Source organism: Anser anser, assembly GCF_964211835.1.
Source record: "Anser anser genome assembly, chromosome: 7".
NCBI lineage: Eukaryota > Metazoa > Chordata > Aves > Anseriformes > Anatidae > Anser > Anser anser.
Window position 1 is genome coordinate 14,031,141 of NC_139727.1, and position 24,828 is coordinate 14,055,968.

General features: G+C 39.8%; 1 protein-coding gene across 8 annotated transcripts in view; it reads right to left on the minus strand.

Moving 5' to 3' along the window:
- RTKN2 (rhotekin 2) overlaps positions 1–24,828 on the minus strand; it is a 135,793-nt gene that overhangs the window by 14,631 nt on the left and 96,334 nt on the right. For 5 of the 8 annotated variants that reach the window (XM_083843941.1, XM_083843942.1, XM_083843940.1 and 2 more), the window contains 8 exons: positions 19,332–19,531; positions 15,706–15,764; positions 11,511–11,564; positions 10,484–10,601; positions 8,656–8,856; positions 3,770–3,864; positions 2,100–2,206; positions 973–1,104 (listed from right to left, as the gene is read on the minus strand). In XM_083843941.1, coding sequence (XP_083700067.1) covers positions 973–1,104; positions 2,100–2,206; positions 3,770–3,864; positions 8,656–8,856; positions 10,484–10,601; positions 11,511–11,564; positions 15,706–15,764; positions 19,332–19,531 — 966 coding nt within the window. Of the gene's footprint in view, positions 1–972; positions 1,105–2,099; positions 2,207–3,769; positions 3,865–8,655; positions 8,857–10,483; positions 10,602–11,510; positions 11,565–15,705; positions 15,765–19,331; positions 19,532–22,118; positions 22,458–22,501; positions 22,771–22,797; positions 23,804–24,828 lie in introns of those variants that run through there. The other 3 variants (XM_083843946.1, XM_083843947.1, XM_083843945.1) reach the window with 3 other exon arrangements.

The following is a 24,828-nucleotide window of genomic DNA, read 5'->3' on the forward strand; positions in this document are numbered from 1 at the left end:
CCCAGCATACAGCAGCACAGCAGCCAGAACAAGACTGGGAAGGGGGAGAGCTTCTTTCAGAGTCACCATTGGCATCAAGTGGTCACACAAGTACAGCACCAGAATCCAGATCAACCCATGCCTAACACAGTTCCCAAATGTTTGTCTACTTAACGCAAGATGAATCCAGCTAAGCCAATTGCAATTTACATTAAATTCCTCTGCTCATCCTTATGTGATACTAACTCTTGATGACTGCACCAAAAACAGTTTTTGAAAGCATCTGTTAACTCTAATGCTCTCCATTCTAAAAGGTCCTTACAGTAACGTTCCTTAATTGAATATGTAAATAGTTATTTAAAATTAAATACTTAACATTTTTAGCCAAATAGAAACATTTTAAGTTTTAAATCCAGAGTTTGCCTATCAGGGTACAAAACTCAGTAATAATGCTGTAAAGAACGTTCAAAGTTATTGTACCCTGTACAAAAACAGTATTAAGAAAAGCAGCTTATTTTAAAGCACTAAAATATTTTGAACAATTTTCCAGTTCTCCCTCTAATTAAGACTGTGGCCAAATAACACAAAACAACAAAAAAGCTTTTGTTAAAATTCCACCTTGCTGAGGACAAAAGCCTCCCAGAACATTACTAAGTGACTGCAGACAATGGAACAGTCATATAACAAGTTATCACTTTTCCTAAGGAAAAACATCCTCCTTTTCACCCTTATGTTCAACAGTTTAGCGCAATAGAAGGAACTTATATCCACAGCTAAGACATTTAATGCCCTTGCAAAAAAACTCAGCGACTGCAAATTTCACTGAAGCATATCCTACTGACATCCTACCTATAAAGCTTTCTGCATACCAGCAGCTTAGAGCCAAAATGACTGTAGGTGTATGTCTTAAAACAAAAACCAATCTCTTCCAAAATAATAATTATACAAAAACACAGGCAAACAAAAAAAAGCCCCACATACAATCAGTTTTACCTTGTTGATGGAAACTGTCAATGCTGGCTCCAGTTTAGCCTCAATTTCTTCTGGTGAGTAATAACAAAAGAGCTTTCCACCTCTCAGTACGCAATACAGCCTCCTCCAGCTAGTTAAACTTCCTATCATTTGCTAAAGAGAAGAAGCAGAGAATTGCCAGCCATAAACTACAAATTAAGAGCATAGTATGAGGTACACACAGATTAGCCTGTGTGATCAAAAATACTTCTCTACACTGAATTAATTTTTTCTTAAAACAAAGGCCTTCTGTTGCAGAATCACCATTTTTTTTAAATGCTAGCAATAGTTTAAGTGTCTTTTGGTATTTTACAGTTTTCCCAGATAAATTGTCTTATGACACTCACAATACAGAATCTACTGGTTCACACAGACTGAAGCCTAGAATTGGTGTCTACAGTAAGAAAAAGATCACCTTTATTAGCTACATTATTAAACAACAGAAGAAACAAAAAGAGTATTTCACTTTGGAAGTATGCAGTATATTCAAAGATATTTGTCTAGGATCTTCACACTCTCAAATGATTTTTTGAACAGCTTTCATAGATGCATTATAATTTCATGACCAGTTTAGACCATATAATTTAGTACTCCTGACAGAAGAACCAGCCCCTCTGCTTATCACCATCTTGTTTGCCTAGTTGTGCAACTAACCAAAACAGAGAAGTAAACTGAGTTCACATGAATCATTTTTGGAGCGATGAGTTTAAATATCGTTCCCCAGTTGGATTCACCAACTACATGAGAGGTACATGCAAGGGTGGGAGCAACAGGACTATTAGGTCTGCTGCTGTCAAGTACCAGCCTAAAGGGATTCTGAAACAACTGTACTTGATCTGTATTTAATAGCCTAAATTGTTTTACTGATAAGCAAATGAAGTAAACATTTATTTCTTGACTATTAGCCACTGTTTGTAAATAGTGAACAAAAAGATGCTGTTTATAAACAGTGACTGTCAGGTAGAATCTCCTCCCTTGCTAGAGGCAGGACAGGTAGAAAAATAAGCTTCTCAAGAAACCACTCCAGGAAAAAACAAATGCTTTAACAGCGGAGTGTAAGTGACAGCTGTTAACAGAAGAGGATATAAACACAAACAAAATCTTATTACCTGCTGATTCAAAAATCCCGCCATCATGTCCCTAGTCATACAGGAAGGCTGTGCAACTAAACGGCAGCACATGTTTCCATACAGGGGGAGCCAAAAAGAAGATTCCTCTGGGAGAAAAGACCAGACCAAAAAAAAAAAAAAAAAAATCAAGCAAACAACAAAAACACACACACACAAAAAACAGTTCTGAATATTTCCCATAAATACACAGTTTAACTTTTTACACCCATTTTTACATAAATAAGCACTTTACATTCAAATAGACTTCATCCCTTAAGATTAGATTGAGACTGATCTTTAGTAAGTTTTTTTTTTAAATCATCAGAAGTTCTAAAAGAATTTCAAGTAAAAATGGAGATAGTGTTCTGCAAGAACAAGTTATTCTTACAAAAGAAATCTAGCTCTAAATCTAACTTCAGAGCTAGAAACACTTTGAAAGATAGAGCACACTGGCCACCTCATCCAAGTAGGATCCCTGAGCCCACCCCAACTGGGGCACGGCTTTTTATGTGAGCACTTTGCTCCAGATTGTTTAAGACTTGAATTTGTATCCACTTCTGTCTTCTGAACTAGGAAAGTATTCAGGATTCCAAGGAATTACCAATAAATTGCAGCCTCTCTCCTCACTCAGCTCTGCTATGCCAAAGGCATTCTCTTCTGTAATTAGAAGCAGGTAAAGCAACGTTCCATTGACATGACTCTGTCTTTAGTCATGTTTTAGAAATGCTTGTAATGAACCAAAATACCCAGCTATGTCATTTCTCACCAGAATAAGTTATGTAAATTAATGATAGAAAAAGAAATGTGAAGAAGAAAAAGTAGAAAAGAGTAATAAAGAAAGGCTTACAAATTAATATCAAAGATACATAGAATTTTTCATCTAAACCTTCAAGAAACAAATGTCCCATAAATCTTCAGATCTGTACTTATTCAGAATGAATGAAGGGTAAAGAATTAAATTCTCTTTCGGATCAAATCTACCCATGTAAAAGATGAAGTTCCCAGACGTGACAGTCAGCTACAAAGACCCGTGTCTTAGTTTAACAATTAGAGGGTGGATTACAGAAAGGGCTATACTTTAAGAAAATAACAGATGAAGTATGAAAAACTGTACTCTTGCTACTTAAAATATCACCTTCACTTGCAACATAATCACAGTACCTAAGTTAGCATCTTGCTTGACTGCTGCCACCGGCAATTTGTACTGTCCCAGAAGTGAAAGACAGCGACCACGGCAATTTGCAAGCACACGTGCTTATGTCCTGTGCTAAATCTAGGCCTGAAACAGCCTAGCTCAACTGAAGCTTATTTTATTTAAAAAAAATTTCATTCTGATGAGGAAAAAGCTGTTCTTCACTCTGATACCCCTCCCTAGTTGTGAGGAAGGGGAAAATAATTTGTATATGTCTACAGCTCACATACGATCAAGATGCAAATGACAGAAGAAACTCCCAAATGAATTAAATTTTCATCTGGACTTGAAATTTTATCAACTTACAGTTTATTCAGCTGTGTATAGATGCCTGTTTTAGAACAGTTAAATATTTTATTTAAAGTTTTTCTATATTAAATATCAAGAAAAATAGTCTCTTTAAACTCTTTAGTTTACAAAATAGAGAAATGCAGAATGTTTCTGTTTTATTTCCTTAAATGGTACCATATGTACTTACCATTTCCTGTAATGGTAAGGTTGTGGGTCCTGAAACCATCTTCAGCACTCTCCAGCCCCAAAGTGGTATATGCTAGCAAGTTGTACTTTGCTCCACTGTATGTGAAAGAAAAGGCACAATTAAGTCATTTCTGCTTTGCATGGCTCAGGCAGAAATTAAAGGGAGTCTAGAGGTGCCCAAGAACACATTTGATTACAGGGGCATGCTGAGATGCAAGGCAGCACCTGCTGGTGACCACAGGTTGCTATCCCCAAGCTTCTTCCCACAGAACTCCCACATCTCCAGTTTTCCTTGTAAATGAAAACTGTCCCACAGTCTGGTCAGCTGATTCCTGTATCCTTATCTCTGACCTTGCCTCCACCCCATTGTGGTGTTCTCCCCCTTCCCTTTCTGGGGGGGGAAGTCAGAGAGCAGTTGTGGTGGAGCTCAGCTGCCCACCTTAACAAAACCACCACACGCATGTGGTAGCCCGTTCCCTCCCACCCCATGATTTCCAGGCCAACACCACGAGGCCTCATCAGCTCAGTCCCCTCAGCAACTCCCATGCCCACCTCCCTGAGACCCACCACCCGGGAGGAGATGGCTCATGTAGCCACTGCCTCTGAGCTGGCTCAGGTGTACTGGTGCAGCAGTCGCTGCCAAACCCAGGCACAAGGGCTGTGCTTTCCATGCCTCCCGCACCTTGAGGCTGCTAGAAGCATCTCTCTTCTCTGGTCAGACACCAAACAACTTTTAATAGGTTTGCAGATTTTATTCCTAGGCCTAAACCAACCAAATTTGGTAGTAGGATCAAAAATTAGTATAACCAATAGAACAACTGATGACAAGCTTTTTAAAAAAACAGGTTTAAAAATTAAGAAGTTTTATACTGCTTTTCCATGTTACTCTGCTCTTTCACTTTGACAGTGTAGATTAAATATAAACAACTTTTATAAAGTATATATACACACACACACACTTAACAGTATCCAATAGTTTGAATCTTTGCATGCAGAAAATAAACCTGTGTAGAAATCCTACAACCAGTTTTGTAGCATGAAGGACTCTTTCACTTATTGTGCTTACAGGTTTCAGAATGCTACACCTTTGTTTTAGATTTTGCCTGGGGGGGGGGATTTTAAATATCATATTTGCAATTCAGCACAGTATGTGGAATGCAGTTCTTAGAATAAACCAGTATAAGTTTGGTACATGTTTAACCTTTTTCCCCAAATACTCTTCAGACAGAGTAACAGATTTACAGTCTAGCAATGCAGTAAGAATTCCACCTGGCTAATAGCAGTTTAAACAAAGTTCACAAGAAAACAAACCACTTAGAATCACTAACTACTCCCCCTAACAGGATCTAGCATTAAATCCCTAAAATATCTTCTGTATAGCATAAGATAGCTTAGAGCCAAAGGTGAGAACAGAGTACTGAACTGACATCACTAAAAAAATATATATGTGTTTTCCAAATGTTATCTTTCCTAATAGCAGAGTAAGCACATACTGTTTTAAAATCTTTGGCTCTCCAGAGGAACAAGGCAGATGCCTACCTAGCCCTAACCCCAGTGAAAGAAGAGGCAAAAATTATAAGACCGTTAGCAGGGAGGTCTGTTACACATCTAATTCAAGGCAATAAATAGAAAATTAAATAAGTTCACATTCTGGGGAAAGAACCACCGCTATGAAACATTTCAAGAGGGCAATCTGAACTCATCAGCATTTGAATATATTCCTTCCTAGACTGCTCCCTAACAAAAGATTCTCCATTTGTTATGTTTTGCCATCCAGTTAAGCTATACACTACCAGTCTACTTAAGCAGTACAAAAAGGTTCAGATTCTTCTCACAGATAAAACTTCTGTGCTGATTTTAGTTATTTTTTCTAAAGCATGACTAATTACCACAACAACCTTGCCAAAAAAAGTCAGCTACTTCACTTTTAAAATATGCTTCACAGTAACATTTTCTTTCTAAAACATAACAGTCATTCCTTTCAGCCAACTTCAATATAATTTGGAAGTTTTATCTGCAACTGTTTTTCAAATTTAACAGGCTAATCAGGATTATTGAGTGTGTTTTGCCTATACTTTTCACAGAAGTAGCTAACTGCCTTAAATGGCAGCTTCTTTGTACAGCAAAGAACAATCTGCCTGCTGCAGCTCATACACTATTTTGCATATCTGTAATATTTTTCCATTTAATAACTTCGCAAAAAAAATATCCCCAGCCTGCCTATGGCAAAGGCTCATTGTTAAACCTGTTTACTGATCAAGAGGCAGAGGCCCTGATGTTGCTAAGCAGACCCTGGCACAAGTTATAGATATATCACCCTATTATCAATGCATATTAATTAATACAGCTCAGATTCCAGAACCTGTTCTGGAATATTAATCTTACTGTTAAAAACCCCAGACTTATTTTACTCATCCAGATATACACAGTGGAAGATTTGCAAGTCGAAAAAATGCCTAAGATGTTCAACTTCCAATCACATCTTAAATAATAAAGGGTGAAAATAAATATAATCTTCAGGTCATAAAAAGCACCCAAATATAAAAATGTTGCAATTAGATCAGATTATGTTCTTCCAGCAAAATATCAACATGAATTTTCCAACTCAAAGATAGGACACTGAAGCCATGCCTCGAGCCCAAAGAAGGGCAATACATAATGGGCAGTAGCAACAAGCCCATGTGGAAGCCAGTTCTGCAAACGAATAAATTTGTGCTGCAAGGAGTCTCTCTGCTGACTTTGTCCAAGCGCAACTGCTAGAATTCAGTAATATAGCTGCACTAAGCATTTTTCTTCTACAACAAATGTAAATAATAATAATAAGAAATAACAAAAAAAATGAAGCAGGCAAAACCGCATAAAAATGAAAAGATAGATAACTAAAAACAGAGAGAATAATAATATAACTGATATTAACAAGCTGAAGCAACCATTCAAAGCATTTTGTCACCAAGCTTTTCCAAGAAGTAACAAGTCCAACAGTCTCCTCACTAAACAGGGAGCCTTCTAAGCCAAGGAGTTTGACACAGAGGGATCGCAGAATTTCTGGAAAAGGGACCACCTCATCCCACACGTGCTCTGAGAAGAAAAGGCCCATACAAATGGAATCTACAGAGAAAAGGTGCTCTTAAAATACAGAAATTTCCCTTTTTTGTTGTTGTGGTTTAATTTCACCTGCTGGACCAGTAAAATTCTCTGGGAACACTTGAAAGATGCAATCTCTCATACTCTTAAGTGCTACATACCAAGGCCTTAATAATAAAAATCCCAAGAGGAGGCTATCAAAAAAATTGACAACTTATTTTCTGCATTTACACTTTGCTTTCCGCGCATCTTTTTTAATCAGCTAGCAAAGCTATTATTAAACACATCATTACTCATTCGATTCTGTTAAGAAATAACAGTCACTGTTAGATGGTGATTTACAGTAAAAAAATCAAACTTAAAGATGGAGGAAAGAAAATATAATAAATTACAGTTGAGAAACCCAAAGCAAAACCCAAGGGAGGAGACAGCTGTTTAGACTGTCTACTGATGCTTCTTCCTCAACAGACAGATGATCTATAGTCAAGCGAGTATGGCCAGCAAATAAGCTTGTGGTTATATCTTAAACAAACTGTACCTAACGTCATCACCCAGCTGGAGCCTGTGGAAAGCACATCCACCTAAGATGATGCACGTTGAAATACACATCGTCATTAGGTGGAACACACTGGAAAGTTAGTGATAAAATTTGCCTTGCTCTATGGCTAAGATCTCTTGGATGTGTATTTTTCAATAAAACACTAATATCAGTACACAGTAATATCAGTTGGACAAAGACTATGCTTTAATGTTTCCTTTTATAATCCAGGCAAACAGATATATAAAGCAAGACTAAGACTTCAACACCTGGTAAGAATTAGACATTGATTCCCTACTGTTCAGCCACCAGAGTGGAAGAAGAAAGAAAAGGTAATACCTTGTAAAAATTACATTCTTAAAAATTAAAAAAAAATAAAAAACAATATTAGCAGTAGTTACAATTTAGGTACTTGGCCTGCTTAAATCACAATGAAATTAAAGTAGCCTGCAAATACTAGTAGGCAGTTAACTTCATTAAAAATGCATGAAAGACTTAAGATTTTTTTTTTTTAAAGGAAACATAGGTGAATTACTGGGAAAAGCACATATTTCTATGAACACGAGAAACCAGTAAGCGTTTTTAAAATGTTCCATGCTAAAGTCAATTAAGGACATTTCTGTTAAGCAGCTAGCAACTGTGAAATACCCTAGCCAGTCCGCAGTTTCACTGAAAAGCCAGCAAATGGAAAGGCCCCCATGTGCTCAGCAGCAGCCCAGGCACAGCAAACAGCCCTGTCAGCTTCATTAGGGGAAAGGGTGCAAGAAAGGTTTCTCCTGCCTACACACCACACTTTGACATTTCACAGAACCTGTAACTTGAAGACATGTCTACCATTCTGTAAAGAATGAGCAAAATTGCCTAGGTGCAAGAATGATATGCGGGAAGGAGTAAAGGGCAGGAATACAATAGGTAGACATACAATAGGTAGACACACAGAGGGACACAGGCAGACAGATCACACAATTTTGATTTCTTCCAGAGATCAAAATATTACTGAGTTTGCAAATAATAGTGGATTTACCAGGTGTACAGAAGAAAGATGAAGTCTACTTGCATGGTTAAAGATCAGAACCAGGCCCCAAGGCTGAGCTACATTGTTGGAATTCACACCTACTTTCTCATTTCCTATTTAATTTTTTTCCACCTGGTTGAGTACAGAAATAATCACTTTCTTGGCAATTTTCCAAATATTGACAATATATTTAGCCCATTTCTATTTTAGAAGTATGATAAAACTCAGAATATCCATATGTAGGTCTTACTGTATGACTGGGTCAGTGAGCAAGACGGACTCAGTGCTGTCTTCTTCCAGTACAGCTTTGAGTTTCTTCCCTGTAGCTTTGCTGAGGGATGTTTTAAGCTTCTTTGCTAGTTTCTTAGGAGTGTTTGTCACATATAAAGACTCCTCTGTACAGCAGCTATACACTTCAACCTTCACCTGGAAATCTGGTCCTGCTTCATCACTGAAGGAGGTGAGGAGTAAGTTTAAGAGTATTTGTTAATAAACTTAGTATTACACAGCCAAGGAATGCTGCTGCTACAATATATACATTAAATAACATATATTGCTAGTCAAGGGAAGGATTTATATCAGATTCAGACAAAGATATTCATTAAAATGTAATTCAAGACTAGAATACACATCAGTAACTTTCTGCTGAAGTCATGAGATGGATGTTTTAATTAAACCATAAACAATTGCAAACAGGAAATTCAATGTTTAGGTTAAAAACTGGAATAAAAACACAAAAATCATGTTATGGAAATAACACAGGCAAGACATGCAAACACACTTCAATCTGCCCTCTACTGTTGTGCAAAAATCACATGGCTGAAAACCTGTCATGCCTCTGATCCCAAATCAGATTGAACTGTTTTAGCGATATCATAGTTGCACCCTCGGCTCTTCACAGGATTTTTATTTTTAATAACATCTCACTCACAACCAGCACATTTGTCATTCATAGCATCAATTACCTGCTGCTGCGATCTGCCCACACCCTGTTGTCTGTTTTCAATTCTACCAATTCTCATATTCTCATGCCTAGTCAAACCAGAAGCCTAGCCTCATCTTTCAGGTACAAATCATTCATTACGTATCCATAAGGAAGTTATCCTAAAGGCTTTTGTAAGTTTTCCTTTATCTCTGGGCATACAAGGGAAGTTTGAATGACTTTTCCCACTGTATTTCACAGAAAATCATAGGGCTCATTTCTCCAAGAACAGTTGTATCTTTCAAGAATCAAATTTAAATCTTTGCCCCTACTCCTAACTTGAAGAAGTATTAAAGAGCAAGTCTGATTTATGGATACGTGCTCTCTCAACTACTCAGTTTTCAAGATCTTGATTTAAAGTTTTCAGTAGTTCTAGATTTCCAGTCAGTCTCCCTCAGGAGACTGAATCTAAATTGCTAATATAAAATATAAAGCAGCACACAAGAAAAAATAGAAAAAGAGAAATAGTTAAGTGTCTCTCAAGACTCTTTAAAATGTATAAAGTAACATAAAAGTAAATAAGAACACCTTTCTATTCCTTTCCAGGTTACCTTTAAAGATAAGTAATTTCCTGTCTAGTATTCTTCCACTATGAGGGCTGTAGATGTAACACATGCTCAAATAGGTATAACAGAACATGAGGTGTGGAAAGTAACATCCGATTTAAGAAAACTGTGACTTGGGGGAACATCAAAAGAGACCATAGCCTGCTGCACAGAATACCTAAAACACTGGCTGCAACATTCATGCCTACGGAAGTGTATTTTTATAGTGCTTTCCGTTCTTCATGTTTATATGATTTTGTCCATGAGTTACAAGTTTGTTTTATCTTTAAATAAAATGACTCAGCATGGGGAAAAAAAATAAAAGAAAAGAAACACAGTTCAAGTGGTATATCTACAGCCAGGATCATTCTCTACATAAAAAAACCTACCGGAGGTGGGGATCCACCACCCACTGAAATTAACAGAAACTACTGATTCCTTTGCTCACGGGAAAACTTAGTGGACCTCAGCCAACCATATTCAGTCATATCCCCTTCCAAAAGAAAACAGGGATATTTGTATTTTATTCAACAGAGATAAATTATACTCACAATATGGTTACATTTTCAAAACAGATATCTGTTATTGCTTTATCCACAATAGCCACCTCTGTATCAAAAACCTCAGCTCCCATTCGGAACAAACAAAACACTGCGTAGCGCTGTGATCCTGGGAAGAGTCAAATAAATGTTTTATTACACCTATAACACATCACAATACTAAATGCTTCCAGTAAACAACAAAGAAGAAATGGCAATTTGAACATCTAAGAAATTGCCCTCAAATTATTCCCACCGTAAGTTTTATATCATAGGATTTTATGATAATTGAACTTTCAAAGCTAATGTATAGGTACAACATTCACATACCTACCTCTGCTTAACTTTTTTTTGTCTGATATCTAGTGGCAGTTAATGCTAATAACATCAGAAATGTTAGTAGAAATTCCATTTTCTTTAATAAAATTCATTTAAGAAAAAAAAGAAAATTGTTACAGAGTCAGTATCATTTTATGAACGTACTATATAGGATTAGACTATTTTGCCATGCTTAGCCCCTCTGACCCTATTGAAAATCAAACTGAAATCAATGCCACGTGACAGCTGGAACGGATTTGCGGTTAATCTCCATAACACAGCAAAATGCATGTACTCGAAGGCTATCTAATAATCCACTGAAAACTAACAGACAACTTTCATTTAAATTTCTCACTGGAAACAACCGCCAATATACCCTTTCAAGTGCAGACAATGCATAGAACAATATGTTTAATTGGGAGTTTATTAGCTATCCAGTTAATAACATCACTATGCTTTGATTCCTCTGGAAAGTCTCCTCTGCAGGACTTTTTAAAAAACTAGGGTTTAATTGTACAGAACCATAGGACTTTGAACTGCCTCAGCTTGCTACAAACAACAACTTCAAGTTAAGAGCTACTATGCAACAAGCAGAGTAAAATATGGACCTACAGAAAGATCAAAAAAACAGGACTGAGATCAGTACGGACTTCCCCATGCAGTTTTAAGCAATTGCTTATGCCTGTAAATTTATCATAGCAGTTCATTATATCTTACATACTTTCTTTATTGCTGAAGTGATCAGAATCTTTCCACATTAATGGTATTCGGATATCTAAAGAGAGAAAAAAGACAAGGAAATTAAGGTCTAGGCAATACTGCAAAACTGTGTTCAAAATAAAATACAAAAAGTTTATTTTTTCTTTTCCTAGTGTTGTGGAGGTAACAGGACCTTTTACCCAATGAACAGTAGAACTATTTCAATTTTATTATCAACAAAAATAGATTAGTTCAATCTGAAGTGACATTTTCTTTCATAAATTATGCTAGCATAAAGACTATTTTAAACCTAATTTGAAAGTACCCTAAATAACATTTCAGAGTTGCTGTGTAACATAGTTTTGAGAGGTATTTTAGTCCATTATTATGCAAAGATGTAAACTGAAACTCTGCTTGCCTGGTGCTGGAAACCACTCCTCCAACTGCAAGAAGAAAAACTTCCAGGTTTAATGGAAAAATCGGGATACTGATATTGCAAGCATTTAAGTCTTGTTTTGCTAACCACAGAGAAAATACCACTTGTAATCACATATCCAGTTAGAATTGTCTTAGTTGGTATAAAAAGACTATAGAAATTTTTTTTAATAGAAAATATCCTTCTATACCAGGACCACAGCAGAGAGGCAATTACAGAAACATCATTTTAAATCATGCCTGTCATTTTAATATTAAGAAAGTATCTTCTTCGACAAGCTTTATAGTTTATCTACCCAATCCAATACAGCACTGAGTTATATTTTTCTCTAGTTTTGAGGGCACAAGTTTATTTCCAAACTTTCTCACTCGTCCCTTCTTACAAGCTAAATGCAGTGGGGGCTCAACTAATCCAAAGTTGGTTTCTTAAGTACAACATGATGTTGTTTAGAAGTATATGCAATATATTAAGTGACACAGGATGGCAGCAGTGAACAGCAATACCTCAGCTGTCTTTTGATAAAAATCTTCGATATTGTTATGCAGGAGCATTGCTGACTCCACTGTTCATATGAGGATAATGGAAAAATCCACATACGGTATGCTAGGATGCCAAACAGTAATGCTGTTTTTCCAACAGATTATTTGTCATGTATTCCCACAGGGAATTACACATTCAACTTCTCATTGATTTAAGTAAAGCTACATAAACATAGTCACTGTTTCAGAAGTTAAATTAAAGGAAAAATATTAATTTAAGCTAATTTTGATTATGTTACTATGGGACATCTCATTAAAGATGACATTTCCATTTTGAAACTTGCTAAGTCATCTAATTTTAAAAGTGTTCATGAAATCTAATGAACTTTCACAGTGAACTATCAGTATACAGCTTTAGACCACCACAACTTCCTAAAAATCAAAGCATCACCCTTTTCTGAAACTGCCTTTCATTTCTAAAGATGTATTTGCATAGTAAGCACTTTTTAAAGCCTTCAATTATTTTTAGAGTAAGGAAACAGATAAAAATAGGTTCCTTAAAACAGTTGCAGAAGTCTCTCAAACTCTACATATATATATAAATATTTCTATTAGAAACAAAGCACAGAACACTTCTTCCCTAAAAGGCAAAGGTCGTAAATTTGTATAAATATGTGAAAATAAAGAAATATAATAAAAGCCTTTTAGCATCTTTATCCATAGCATGGCTTGAATGACAATTTTAATGTGCTTGATATTTCTTGTTAACAGTTACAGTAATTGATTAAAGATTGGTTTTGTATGTCACTTTCAATAGCACACTAGCTGAAAAATTTACACCTTAGTCAGAAAATCATCAGGATATAAATTGTCAATTGCATGAACAAGTTTAACATGTTACTTGAAAATCAGTTTTCAACTCACCCGTGGATTGAAAAAGCTGCCATTTATCAAAAACAAAGATCTATTTTCACACATCTTAATTTCAGTTACAATTAGCTATAAATCCATGTGGATTCAGATTTGATACATTCAAGCACTACAGTTTATCAGGTTTTACGCTAATGATTCCTTCTGACATTTATTAGAACTTCACAGAATAACTAAATTATGATTATGCTTTTTGATCAACATTTAATGTGTTGTCTTTTGACAAAATAATTGATTGGTAAGACACAAATTACATAATTTACACAAGTGTGGGGAATAAAAGGACTATGAAAATTTATGTATTAAGGAATGCACTCCCCACTCAGTATCTGACATACAGTTGCTTTCTGTAGGAGTGCATTCCTCAGTACCCTTAAAAAGCTGTTCCTGAACTTTCAGTGTTGGCCACGTGATCACACTTTTTTTTTTTTAAATTATCTAAGCTTCTGATGCATACCAATCACGTTACACTAATATATTTATAAGTAGATGGATTAGTTTCCCCTAAAAAATCCATTCTGTATCCTCAATTCTTAAATTACATGCCCTTTCATATTACGTAGTTTACCATTGACCCTTCATCTCCAACCTCTCCCAGCCAATTCAGTCCTCGTATCTCCTGATTCCTGCTGCTTGTATTCACAACTGCCTTCTCAGCAAGGCAGGCGCATGCATATGCATGTCTGCCTTCCAAACATGCAGAGCAACCCCAGCTGCAAATCCACTGAGGGTCGGCATACAAGAGAGAAGAAATGTAGCATGCTCAATTTTCTACACAAGGAATGGGAAAGACAGGGAATGATGTATAATGGGACATCACAGATGTGAACATACTGCAGCTGTGGAAGCAGACAGGGCCTGATCTGGCATGCTAAATGGGCACAGGATGATGGGTCACAGGACGATGCAAGGAAGAACAGAGGGGGCGGGGTGTGTGTGTGTGTGGAACATGTATCAGCATCATGCCAGGATTCCCGATCAGGAATCTCACAGAGAGGCTCCTGCCCTTGTTAAGTATACATAATTACTTCCCATGTAACAGTTCTCTGCTTCTCAGACACACACAGTGGAAAATAAGGAGTTAACAGATGATCTCTACAAGGCATAAATCTCTAAGCAGAGGACAGTTAAGCTTTCCTGCTGTAAGTGGGACCTGGCCAGGCTCCCTGACATCTGAAGAGGCATGGCAGCATCCCAGCACGCACAGGCTTGAGTTCAGAATGAAGTAGTTGATACCTCTTATCCATGATCTACGCCACATTTCTGAGGATCGTAACCTCCAGTTTGAGAACCACTATAGCAGTAACACAACGAAATTGTTAAAAGATTGCACATCGGTGGTAATATTTCACCCTCATATCCTCTTGTCCCATCAAAACTAGCTTAGTATTTTACACCCTACACAACTTGATTTTTTTTTTAAACTAAAAAACCCTTATGCAATTCTGACGTTCTGAAGATAACAGAAGTATATATGATCTTTACAGCAGATAACTCTATAAATCCAATGACAGGTACAACCATAGCACAGACAGGCAAACAGATGCTTTCATCCAACTACCATAAGGAGGAAAGACAGATATACATCCTGCAAACAGCTGTGCTGGCAGAAAACATTACTGTACCATGTGATCACCACTCTTCTTCCAGTAGAAGTTACCTTTCTTAGAGACGTGTCAAAATATGCGGAATGAACTTAAACAGTTTAAGCAGAGATCCCTTCTACATTATTTTTTCAGTACAGCAGCTCAGGGAGCACTAACAGATCTGTTAGAAAAGCTAGCAGAGCAGCCATAATAAGCAACTACAGGCATGCTGAACGTAGCACAGATAAAGTGATAAATTCATAGTGATGAAATTTGAGACGAGGCAAGGAAACTGTTTATCAGCCTCCTGGAAATCACTAGTAAATATACTTGTTGCTAATTTGCATTGAAGCCATACCACTATACCTTTGCTCTAGTAGTTACCTGCACTATCTAAAGAACATTTATATCTGCATACTAGTTACAATTCCGCCTGCAGTTTGTTAGATCATATCAAAAGCTTGTTGGGAGGGGGAGGAGGAAGAGGATGTTTTCAGCACATTGAGTACATATACACTTACTTAGTTTTGAAAGGTATTCAGCGTTTAGTGACAGACAGAAAAAAAGCACTTCCCACTGTGAAAGTCCCTGAAAGGAAAATGTAAATGCTAGGTGGGATCTTTAAAACCAAGTGTGTGACTTAAAAGTACAAATCACCTTAAAGCACAAGAGGATTTATACCCCTGAACCACAAAAGCACTTGAAAAATATCTTGTTTGTATAATTTTGTATTACAAGCTACTGCCCTGCCAATTGGCTGCTACGGTTGACAACCCAGCCACTTACCTGATATAGCAACTTTTGCTCTGCATGCCACCCGGTCTTTTGTCCCAGTGCCTGATGACCTGCCAAAAAGAAGGAAAAAAATATGAGGTCTCCGATCTGCACATTTAGGTTTCTGTAACTCAACCCTTTAAGCATTTAAAAAACATCAGGGGATCCATATTATAGCTTATTTCAAAGTCTTTTCTTTAAAGTCAAATTCGGTCTCTCTGCTTTAAGATACAAGTCTTTAGATTCTTGAGGATAATATGGAAGGAAGGTACACCATCAATTTTCTTAATTCCCTAGAAGATCTTACTCCAAAGCTTATTTAACCTGAGTATTAAAAGAAAAGTAGATTCATCTTTCCTGTCTTTTCCAGCTCCAACAGAATCAAATACATTATCAACTTTACTCCTTCTGTACACATGAATGAACAACTTAATTTATCGATTCTATGGGTCTGGATGGGATTCATCCCAGGGTGCTTACAGAGCTGGCTGACATCATCGCGGGACCTCTCTCAATTATTTTTCAATAATCTTGGGAATCTGGAGAGGTCCCATTGGACTGGAAGCTGGCAAATGTTGTGCCAATTTTCAAGAAGGGCAAGAAAGAAGACCCTAGCAGTTACAGGCCTGTCAGTCTCATGTCAGTGCCTGGTAAAATTATGGAGAAGATGATCCTTGAAGTTATTGATGCGCACCTGGGGGATAATGCAGTCATTGGTCCCAGCCAACATGGCTTCATGAGGGGTAGGTCCTGCCTAACAAATTTGATTTCTTTTTATGATAAGATCACCCATCTAGTCGATCAAGGGAAACCAGCTGATGTGATCTTTTTGGACTTCAGCAAAGCTTTTGACACGGTTTCCCATAGGATCCTACTGGACAAAATGTCCAGCATACAACTTAACAAAGACATTGTACGATGGGTGAGCAATTGGCTGACGGGCAGGCCTCAAAGTGTTGTAAATGGGGCCACATCTGGCTGGCGGATGGTCGCTAGTGGGGTCCCTCAAGGCTCTATTTTAGGGCCAGTCCTCTTCAATGTTTTTATAAATGATTTGGATGTAGGACTAGAAGGTGTTCTGAGCAAAGTTGCCAACGACACCAAAATTGGAGGAGTTGTGGACTCAGATGAGGGTGGAAAGGCCTTGCAGAGAGATCTGGACAGATTGGAGAGCTGGGCAATCACCAACCACATGAAGTTTAACAAAAGCAAGTGCCAGGTCCTGCACCTGGGATGGGGCAACCCTGGCTATACGTACAGACTGGGTGACGAGATGCTGGAGAGCAGCCCCGCAGAGAGGGATCTGGGGGTTGTGGTTGACAGCAAGTTGAATATGAGCCAGCGGTGTGCCCTGGCAGCCAGGAGGGCCAACCGTAGCCTGGGGTGCATCAAGCACGGCATCGCTAGTCGGTCGAGGGAAGTGATTGTCCCTCTGCTCTGCGCTGGTGCGGCCTCACCTCAGGTACTGTGTGCAGTTCTGGGCACCACAGTACAAAAGGACATAAAACTGTTGGAGAGCGTCCAGAGGAGGGCGACGAAGATGGTGAAGGGCCTAGAGGGGAAGACGTATGAGGAGCAGCTGAGGTCACTGGGCCTGTTCAGCCTGGAGGAGAGGAGGCTGAGGGGGGACCTCATCGCGGTCTACAACTTCCTCGTGAGGGGGAGTGGAGGGGCAGGTGACGTATTCTCCGTTATCACCAGTGATAGGACCCATGGGAACGGTGTTAGGCTGAGGCAGGGGAAGTTTAGGCTGGACATCAGGAAGAGATTCTTCACCGAGAGGGTGGTTGCACACTGGAACAGGCTCCCCAGTGAAGTAGTCACTGCACCAAGCCTGTCTGAATTTAAGAAGCGATTGGACTGTGCACTTAGGCACATGGCCTAAACTTTTGGGTAGACCTGTGCAGTGCCAGGAGTTGGACTAGATGATCCGTATGGGTCCCTTCCAACTCGGGATATTCTATGATTCTATTCTTGGTTACAGAGAAGTGTCTCATCCTCTATTAACAGAGACCAATTACAATAAGGTGTTTTGTTAATATTGTGAAGCAGACAGTTTACTAAGTAGCTAGAGTGTAAACCTCAAGCTGAACCTTAAATTGCATCAAAAAAATCTATAGAGAAGAATTTTTGTTACTCGCTATATCTGCCACTGCTCCCAACACCTAACTAAATAGGGTAAAATGAAACTTCCTAATCACTATCAATATCTTGACTTCTATAGGCAGTTGGATTATCTTCAGAACTCACAGACTGCAGACACATGTAACAAGAAATAAGAATAAACTTCATTTGAAAACCCAAGTCACTTCTAGAATTTATTCTCAGCCATCATCATCTTACCTGGATTAAGCTTTAACAAAATTCCACTATCCACCATATACAAAAAAGAACTGTAAACACACTATTAACAATCAAAGGTAAGATCTAAATGGTAGATAAATTACCCTAGGGCATGAATCTCTTTCCAAATGACCTTTGTGACAATTCAAAGGACCCCTTAACACAGAGCTTTAAGCTGAGACCAGTCAAGTGAACAACACAGCTGACCATGACTTTAAGAAAACAATGCAGCTGTTCAGATACATCTCCAAGTATCTCTGCCCTGTTCCTGACATGTGCCATCACTATCCTGTGGTCACTGGCATCAAGGACTGAGAGTTGTGTAAATGTGTATTTGATATTATTCCATTATTAAATATATAAAAGATGAATCACTATAAAGATCATCACTTCATAGGAAAAAAGCAATACAACTGCAATAATTACACAATACCACAAGTTACAAGTGCTAGTTTTCAAAAAGCATCTTTCACAATAACTGTTGATGTAGTCAGAAAATACAGTTCTCTCCTTCAATAAATTTCTTCTGTAGAACTACATTTCTGAAAGCAAACAATAGCAGGATTATTCCTACAGATACAACTCACTGGAGCTAAGCACATATACTTGAAGAGTTTCTATGCTTAATTGCAATACAGTATTTCATTAATAACGTCTGCACTGCAATTCTTAACATCGCATCCAAAATCTATTCCATTAGGCAAAAAATAAAGTTATTCAAATAAATCATGTATACTTTAGCTCATTCAAGAAATATAACGTAAAAACATCATTAATTAAACTGCCTTTTCTTCATATTGATGAAGTTGTACTCCATCACTTTGATGTAGTTAACAAAGTGACCAGCAGAGGGTACCAATTAACCATGATGATTCCATCATTAAAGAGACCTTAGCAACAGTAGAAAGACAGAAAAGTAGAAATTCATGTATTTTGACTTGGATAATTTTGTTTTGTTCCCTCAGGCTAGGTTAGACACTTTTTTTTTTTGTCTGCTAAAGGTAATCAAGAAAATGTCTATTATGTTACCCAATATTCACATGCTGAACCTCTGTTCAATGTCAATGATAAAATCTATCCAAAAAAAGATGATCTGTATTTAGTTTTCTAAAATAAAAACGATGATATTGGACTGATCTTATAAAGTAATGATTTAAAGCAACAGTAAAGAATGTATGCATGGGGGAAGACAGAAGGAAGGGTTTAAATCCAGTTTCCTAGACAGGCTGCCTAACAATGCACACACACAAAAGGCCGCTTCATAATGCTCCATTAGAATTAGAGCTTTTACTCACCGTCCCTCAGTTCCACGTGAGACTGGCTCTCCAGGTTGGTTCTGTAGCTCTGCTTGGTATGCAAGTATACGAGCATTGCAAACCATAAGGTTTTTAACCGCTTGCAAAAGTTGGTCTTTCTGCGTGCTCACTGCAAGTAGTTTACAGATGCCTTCTCGCATGCGGATTTCAAAGTTAATCTTCTCTTGGATATCATATTCCTAGATGCGCAAAAAAAAAAAAAAAAAAATCCAACTGACATTACTCTGAATTTTAAGGAGCTCTATTTATTATACAGCTGGGATAGAAAGCCCTAGGCTTAATTATATGCAGCCATTAAAATTGTTACTAAATGTAAAATGATTATTCTCTCTTCAGACATAGACAAGAGTACTGTCAAACAAAGGAGGTAACAGATTTGTTATACATATTATGCATGCAAATTCCAAACCAGGTGCTAAAAGTAACTCACCATAGCATCTGAAATTTACTAAAAATGAATGTGCCTCAATGTGTCATTCACAAGATAATAGAATATGGTCCTCTCATATGGTTGTTGTGAGTCCTAACTGAACAAAGCTTATAAAATAACAGCCCACTTTTTATAGTGATCCCTAGTTAAATAGTCTCTAACCTCAGGACAATATCTGAAATACTTCAAATCTGAAATTCAATCTTCTTACGTCTTTGGCCATCTTGAAAAGGGTTGAAAAACATGATTTTTTACTTATAGGTGTTCCCTGAATTGTATGTCAACCAGAAGTGAAACCAGGAGGCTATCTCAATACCTGATTACTTCAGGCCATGAACCAGAAGTCAGATAGCTGTGGTAACTTCAACATTACAGAAGAACCATGCCTTGCCTCATTGCACAGTCACACAACCACTGATTTTTTCATTCCAAAGTATGAAATAAGACAAACTTGCCTGTCAGTCACTAGAATTCTGCATCAGGGTTTTTCTGAAGGCAATATATTTTTAATACATTGTTAAACCTTATGGAAAAATCAACTTTTTTCTATTTATTCTCAGCGAAATGGGGTATTTCTAAATTGCATTATTCCTCACTTGCCATTTCAAACAGGTCTATCCACACCGAGCCAGAAGATAATTAAGGTGAAGGATCACAGACTGCTCTCTGTCTCCCAAAGGTGTGCTAGATGCCACAGATGACCGTGATAACCATTTCCTCATTATGTGGCCATCCCTGACCAACCCCAGTATTTCTGACAGGTACAAACCAGCACGCTATCACTACATCACTAGGTTGCATTGCAAACACATTGCAAATCAGTGTTGAGGCTTTTTCAACACTGAGGAAGAGTGCCCCAGCAACCTCTGGAATTGTAAGCACTGTCAGTTTTCATTTGTATAGTACGTCTGAAGTCAAAACAAGTGCTCTGGGGATGGATCTATAAGCAATTGCCTGAAACCAGTACAATAAACTGAATTTACAAGTTCAGTATTTCAGCTGGTAGAAAAGTACCGGCAACTCCTTTGAGCCTCAAAACAGGGTAGAAATAGAAGGGAACTAATTTCCCCACAATTCAAGTACCAGAGAACACCAGAGCCCACGAATGGGGCAAGGCAGACGGTTTTCTTCTTGCCTGCGGACTCACTGTCTGTAGCTGCCTTTGACACGAGAAAGTGACCCTTTATAGCAGTCACAAGAGGCAGGTGGAAACTCACTGCACAGTCAGCACCCATTCCCTCCTATCATTGCAGGAGTGGGTTTTATTGTTTCTGAAGGCCTGATGCCATCATCTAAAGATATTTAATGTTTCAGCTGCTCCTCCATCTGCTCACAGAGCATTCCTCCTTCCAAACCACCCCCACTTGCTACCCCTAAAGAAAAAGCAGCTCCGGTCCGTAAGCCACATTCAGCACAGTGCAGCTCAAGCTGTAATGCTCTGCACTTCCAGCCGCTTCAGAATCTTTTTGCAGGTTAAGGCTCTTGTTTTATTTCCCAGCTCTTCTGTTACAGATAGCGTCTCATTCTTGTCAAAAATAGGGCCCAGTGCCACACAGAAGCTTCTTCTACCCCACATCAAAAGCCAGCAAGTCACTAAGCCCACGTACACAAACCCAGTTTCCCATTTTCCTCAGGCAACATATGAAGTGTTTGTTTTTGTTTTTCCCCTGAGATCATAAAGATCCCAGGCTTGTGTGATCAGGCAAAGTAGGACAAACCTAAGTTCTACTGAATTTGTCAGTGTTTAAGACAATTAAGTCACACAGTGAGAACAGAACAATGACTAGTCACCACCATAAAGGAGGATGTCACAGAAGAATAGAGGACTCTCCAAAATGAAGAGCTCTCCAGCTCAGGCCCGAGAGAAATGCTTGGGACGCGCACAGAAAACCATGACGGATGTCCTCTGGCACCAGTAGGCTGTCTGGTGGCAAACGCCTCCCAGAGCTAACACTGCAGGGTTTTGCTAGAAGCTCCACTGGTATTCCCCACAGCCGACGCATGGAGACCCAGAACAGCGCCAACAAACCACTCATTTTCCCCTCTGAGATTTGCTTCCCGAAGTTCCAACCACAGGCGGCGCAGGATAGAGCGGTGAGCCAACACCTCTGCCTCCCCTGCACCCATATCCACCCTTGTTCTCAGCTCTCATCCCAGAACAGTAAGCAAATAGCTTTTGCCAGTCTTCTTTCATTCCAAGTCAAATTTTACACAACTCAGAAAAGCTAAGCAAGACCCACAACTGCCCCTAAGAAAAAATTACACGTTCTTCGAGCCTAAGCTAATACATCAGCTGTTATAAAGCTGAAATTCATCCCAGAAGAGGGAGATAGTACCTGCCCCTGACATCTCCCAGGGAATGTGCTCCTGCACTGACCCAGCACGGAGCGTGGCTCCTCTCCAGATCCACCACCAGATACATAGCTGCGGTAAGCAAAGGAACCCTCCCGTTTGGGGCACCTGTATGCATCAGCACGGCAACTCTGGGAGCTACACGATGGATTTTGCCTGAGCCCCATCTCAGCCAGGCTCATGTGAAGTGTTCGGGGCCAGCAGTAAGTGGCTGCTGGGCCATAGCTTCAACAGCTGTGCCACTCCAACCCCATCCGAAGGCATGACTTCGCAGCCCGATTCAGAGAATATGAAGTTCTCCACATCCACCAAAAAACATTGCTCAGCTTTCCCCCGCCGCTTCTTTCTAACAATACGAGCGCACCACCTGGGCTGGGAGGAGTGACCCAGCACTGCTCTGCCGTATGCTGCCTGCAGCTGCCCTCGCAGCCTCCCCTCTCCCCCGGCAGGGCGGAGCAGGTGACGAACAGGTGCGAGACGCGCGGCCCCGTAGCAGGAGCTGCCCGAGGAACAGCCTCTGCCTTCCCCAGGGCACGGGCTGCGACCTCCAGACGCCAACCGGGAACCGGCCGGGCACCGGGACGGGCCTCCGGGGGACCGGCCGGTCCGGACAAGACCCAGCTCAGCCCCAGCTCGGTCCCTCCCGCCCGCCCCAATCCTCACCGGCTCCGCCCGCGCCGCCCCGTGCCGCTGCCGCCTCATGGTGCCCGGCGGCGCCGCCGTTCAAATCTCCCGCCCCCCGCAACGGCCGTTGCCGGCCGCGTCATGGCAGCCCCGCCCCTCGGCGCCTCTGTGAGGCGGGGACCGCTCGGCCCCCGCGGTCCCGCAAAGGCTGCTGCCTCCGCGTTTGGCTGCGACGTTAACAGAAAGTCAAAAATAAAACCACGCCAACACTGCTGCAAAGGACAAGCTACGCCCCGGCCTGCCTCAGGCAGCCACCCTCTCTAAAGCCCTTTTATTTTTTTTTTATTTTTTTTTCCCCGGTGGTGTCAACAGCTCGCTGGGATCTGTGGCAGCTTTCCAAGAGTTTTAGATGCTAATTAGAATGATTTTGCAGTACAGTCTGTTCAGCAAATCCTAGTCTTAATAAGTCCCCAAATGTGGCTGCTAGTAGCATGAAGAGCCCGTGCCTGCAGCCCTTGCACATCTCCAGTGACATTGACTTGAGCTGGAACCCCTAAGGAACCAGTGGGAGTTACACGGATAGGACTCAGCCCTAATTAACGTGAATAGCGCCTTCTCAAGGTGGCTGCGGATCTGCTCTTGAGCTGCTCCAAATGCCCAGTTTTCCACTATGTTAGAAACATGTTACTGCAAAGCCTGGCTTTTCACACTTGCACCTGCTTCTGCTTTGGTCCTCCCTTGCATTCACGTAGTACTTTTTTTTTCTTTATACCATCAAGCTTCGTGATTCATTTGATCTGTCAGATGCTTGATTAAAAAAATGAACGTTTCACCAAACTCCTAGTCCTTCCTCTTCAGGGAACACGAGACCGAGGTTTTAAACCGCCCTCCTGTCCTGCAGGAGCTGTATGGGCGAGACGTCCCCTCCGCGCTCCCACTCCAGCCAGGCTGCCCTGCCGTCACAGCACGCACGCTGACTCCAAGCGCAGATGGCTTAATGCCATCTCTATTATCCAGAGACTTGAGAGCCAGCTGGCAGCTGTTCTGCTCCCTAATTTAAGAGTAATCCCAGCAGACAGCAACAATAACAATGGAAGCATTGCCCCCGTGTTTTCTTCTCCAGGCCAGCCTCCGCTGAGGGGCACAGACAGCGGAGGCACAACCTGCCGAACAGGGAGAGCCCCGAGCAGCCTGCGCTGGGGCTACTGCGCTGGCACAGAGAAGCCAGGAGCAGGTGGGGTGAATTAAACAGGGGATCTATATCCTGCCTCCTGGGGTTGCTTAAGTGAAGCATTTTTTCAGATGAATCACACCTTCACACCATCCTTTTATTTGCCACTCTCTTTGCATTGCAAAGCATTTAGCTTCCTTCTAGTATTAGGGAAACTGGATAGCAGAGGAAAGATCATTGTCTGCCTAAATCACTGCTCTGCTTGAGTGTTACATCAGCATATTATTTTAAATGTTAGGCCCATCATTTTAGTTTAGCAGGTACAAAATGTCTACACCTACTCTTGACAGCACTGCAATATTTTTCTTAATTTCTTAGTTCCCACAGCTTGCTACACCTACTCCTTGAATATCATCAGAGTGTGCCAGTAGAAATCTATTCAATTCCTATTTAGATTTCTCCTAAATGGAAATACATGAAGATTTGTACTGGGCACATGGAAAAGAATCTGCAAGGCTTTCAATAACAGATTTCTACTTACTGCATTTTAAACTGAAAAGCAAACTGCTACCATTGACTGCCATCACACATGACCCTTGTAGTCTGGTTCAATGGACAGAAACTCTGGAATTTAGGGTGTTTACCTGAATTGAATTGAAGATAGGGCTAAGATAAAAGGCAAAACTGTTAGCCTTAACTCATTCCTTCATTTCAGCCTGCTGAGGTCACTTAGTCTTCCCACTGACTGAGCTGGATACAACATTTAGTCCTGCAAAACAAACTAAATAAAGTAACTGCTTTATTGTTTTGTGCATCTGCTGCAGCTTTGACTGGATGAGGTGAAAAGTAATAATCTAGACAACAACAAGGAGCTACTGCCTAACCCTGCCAAGGTGAAA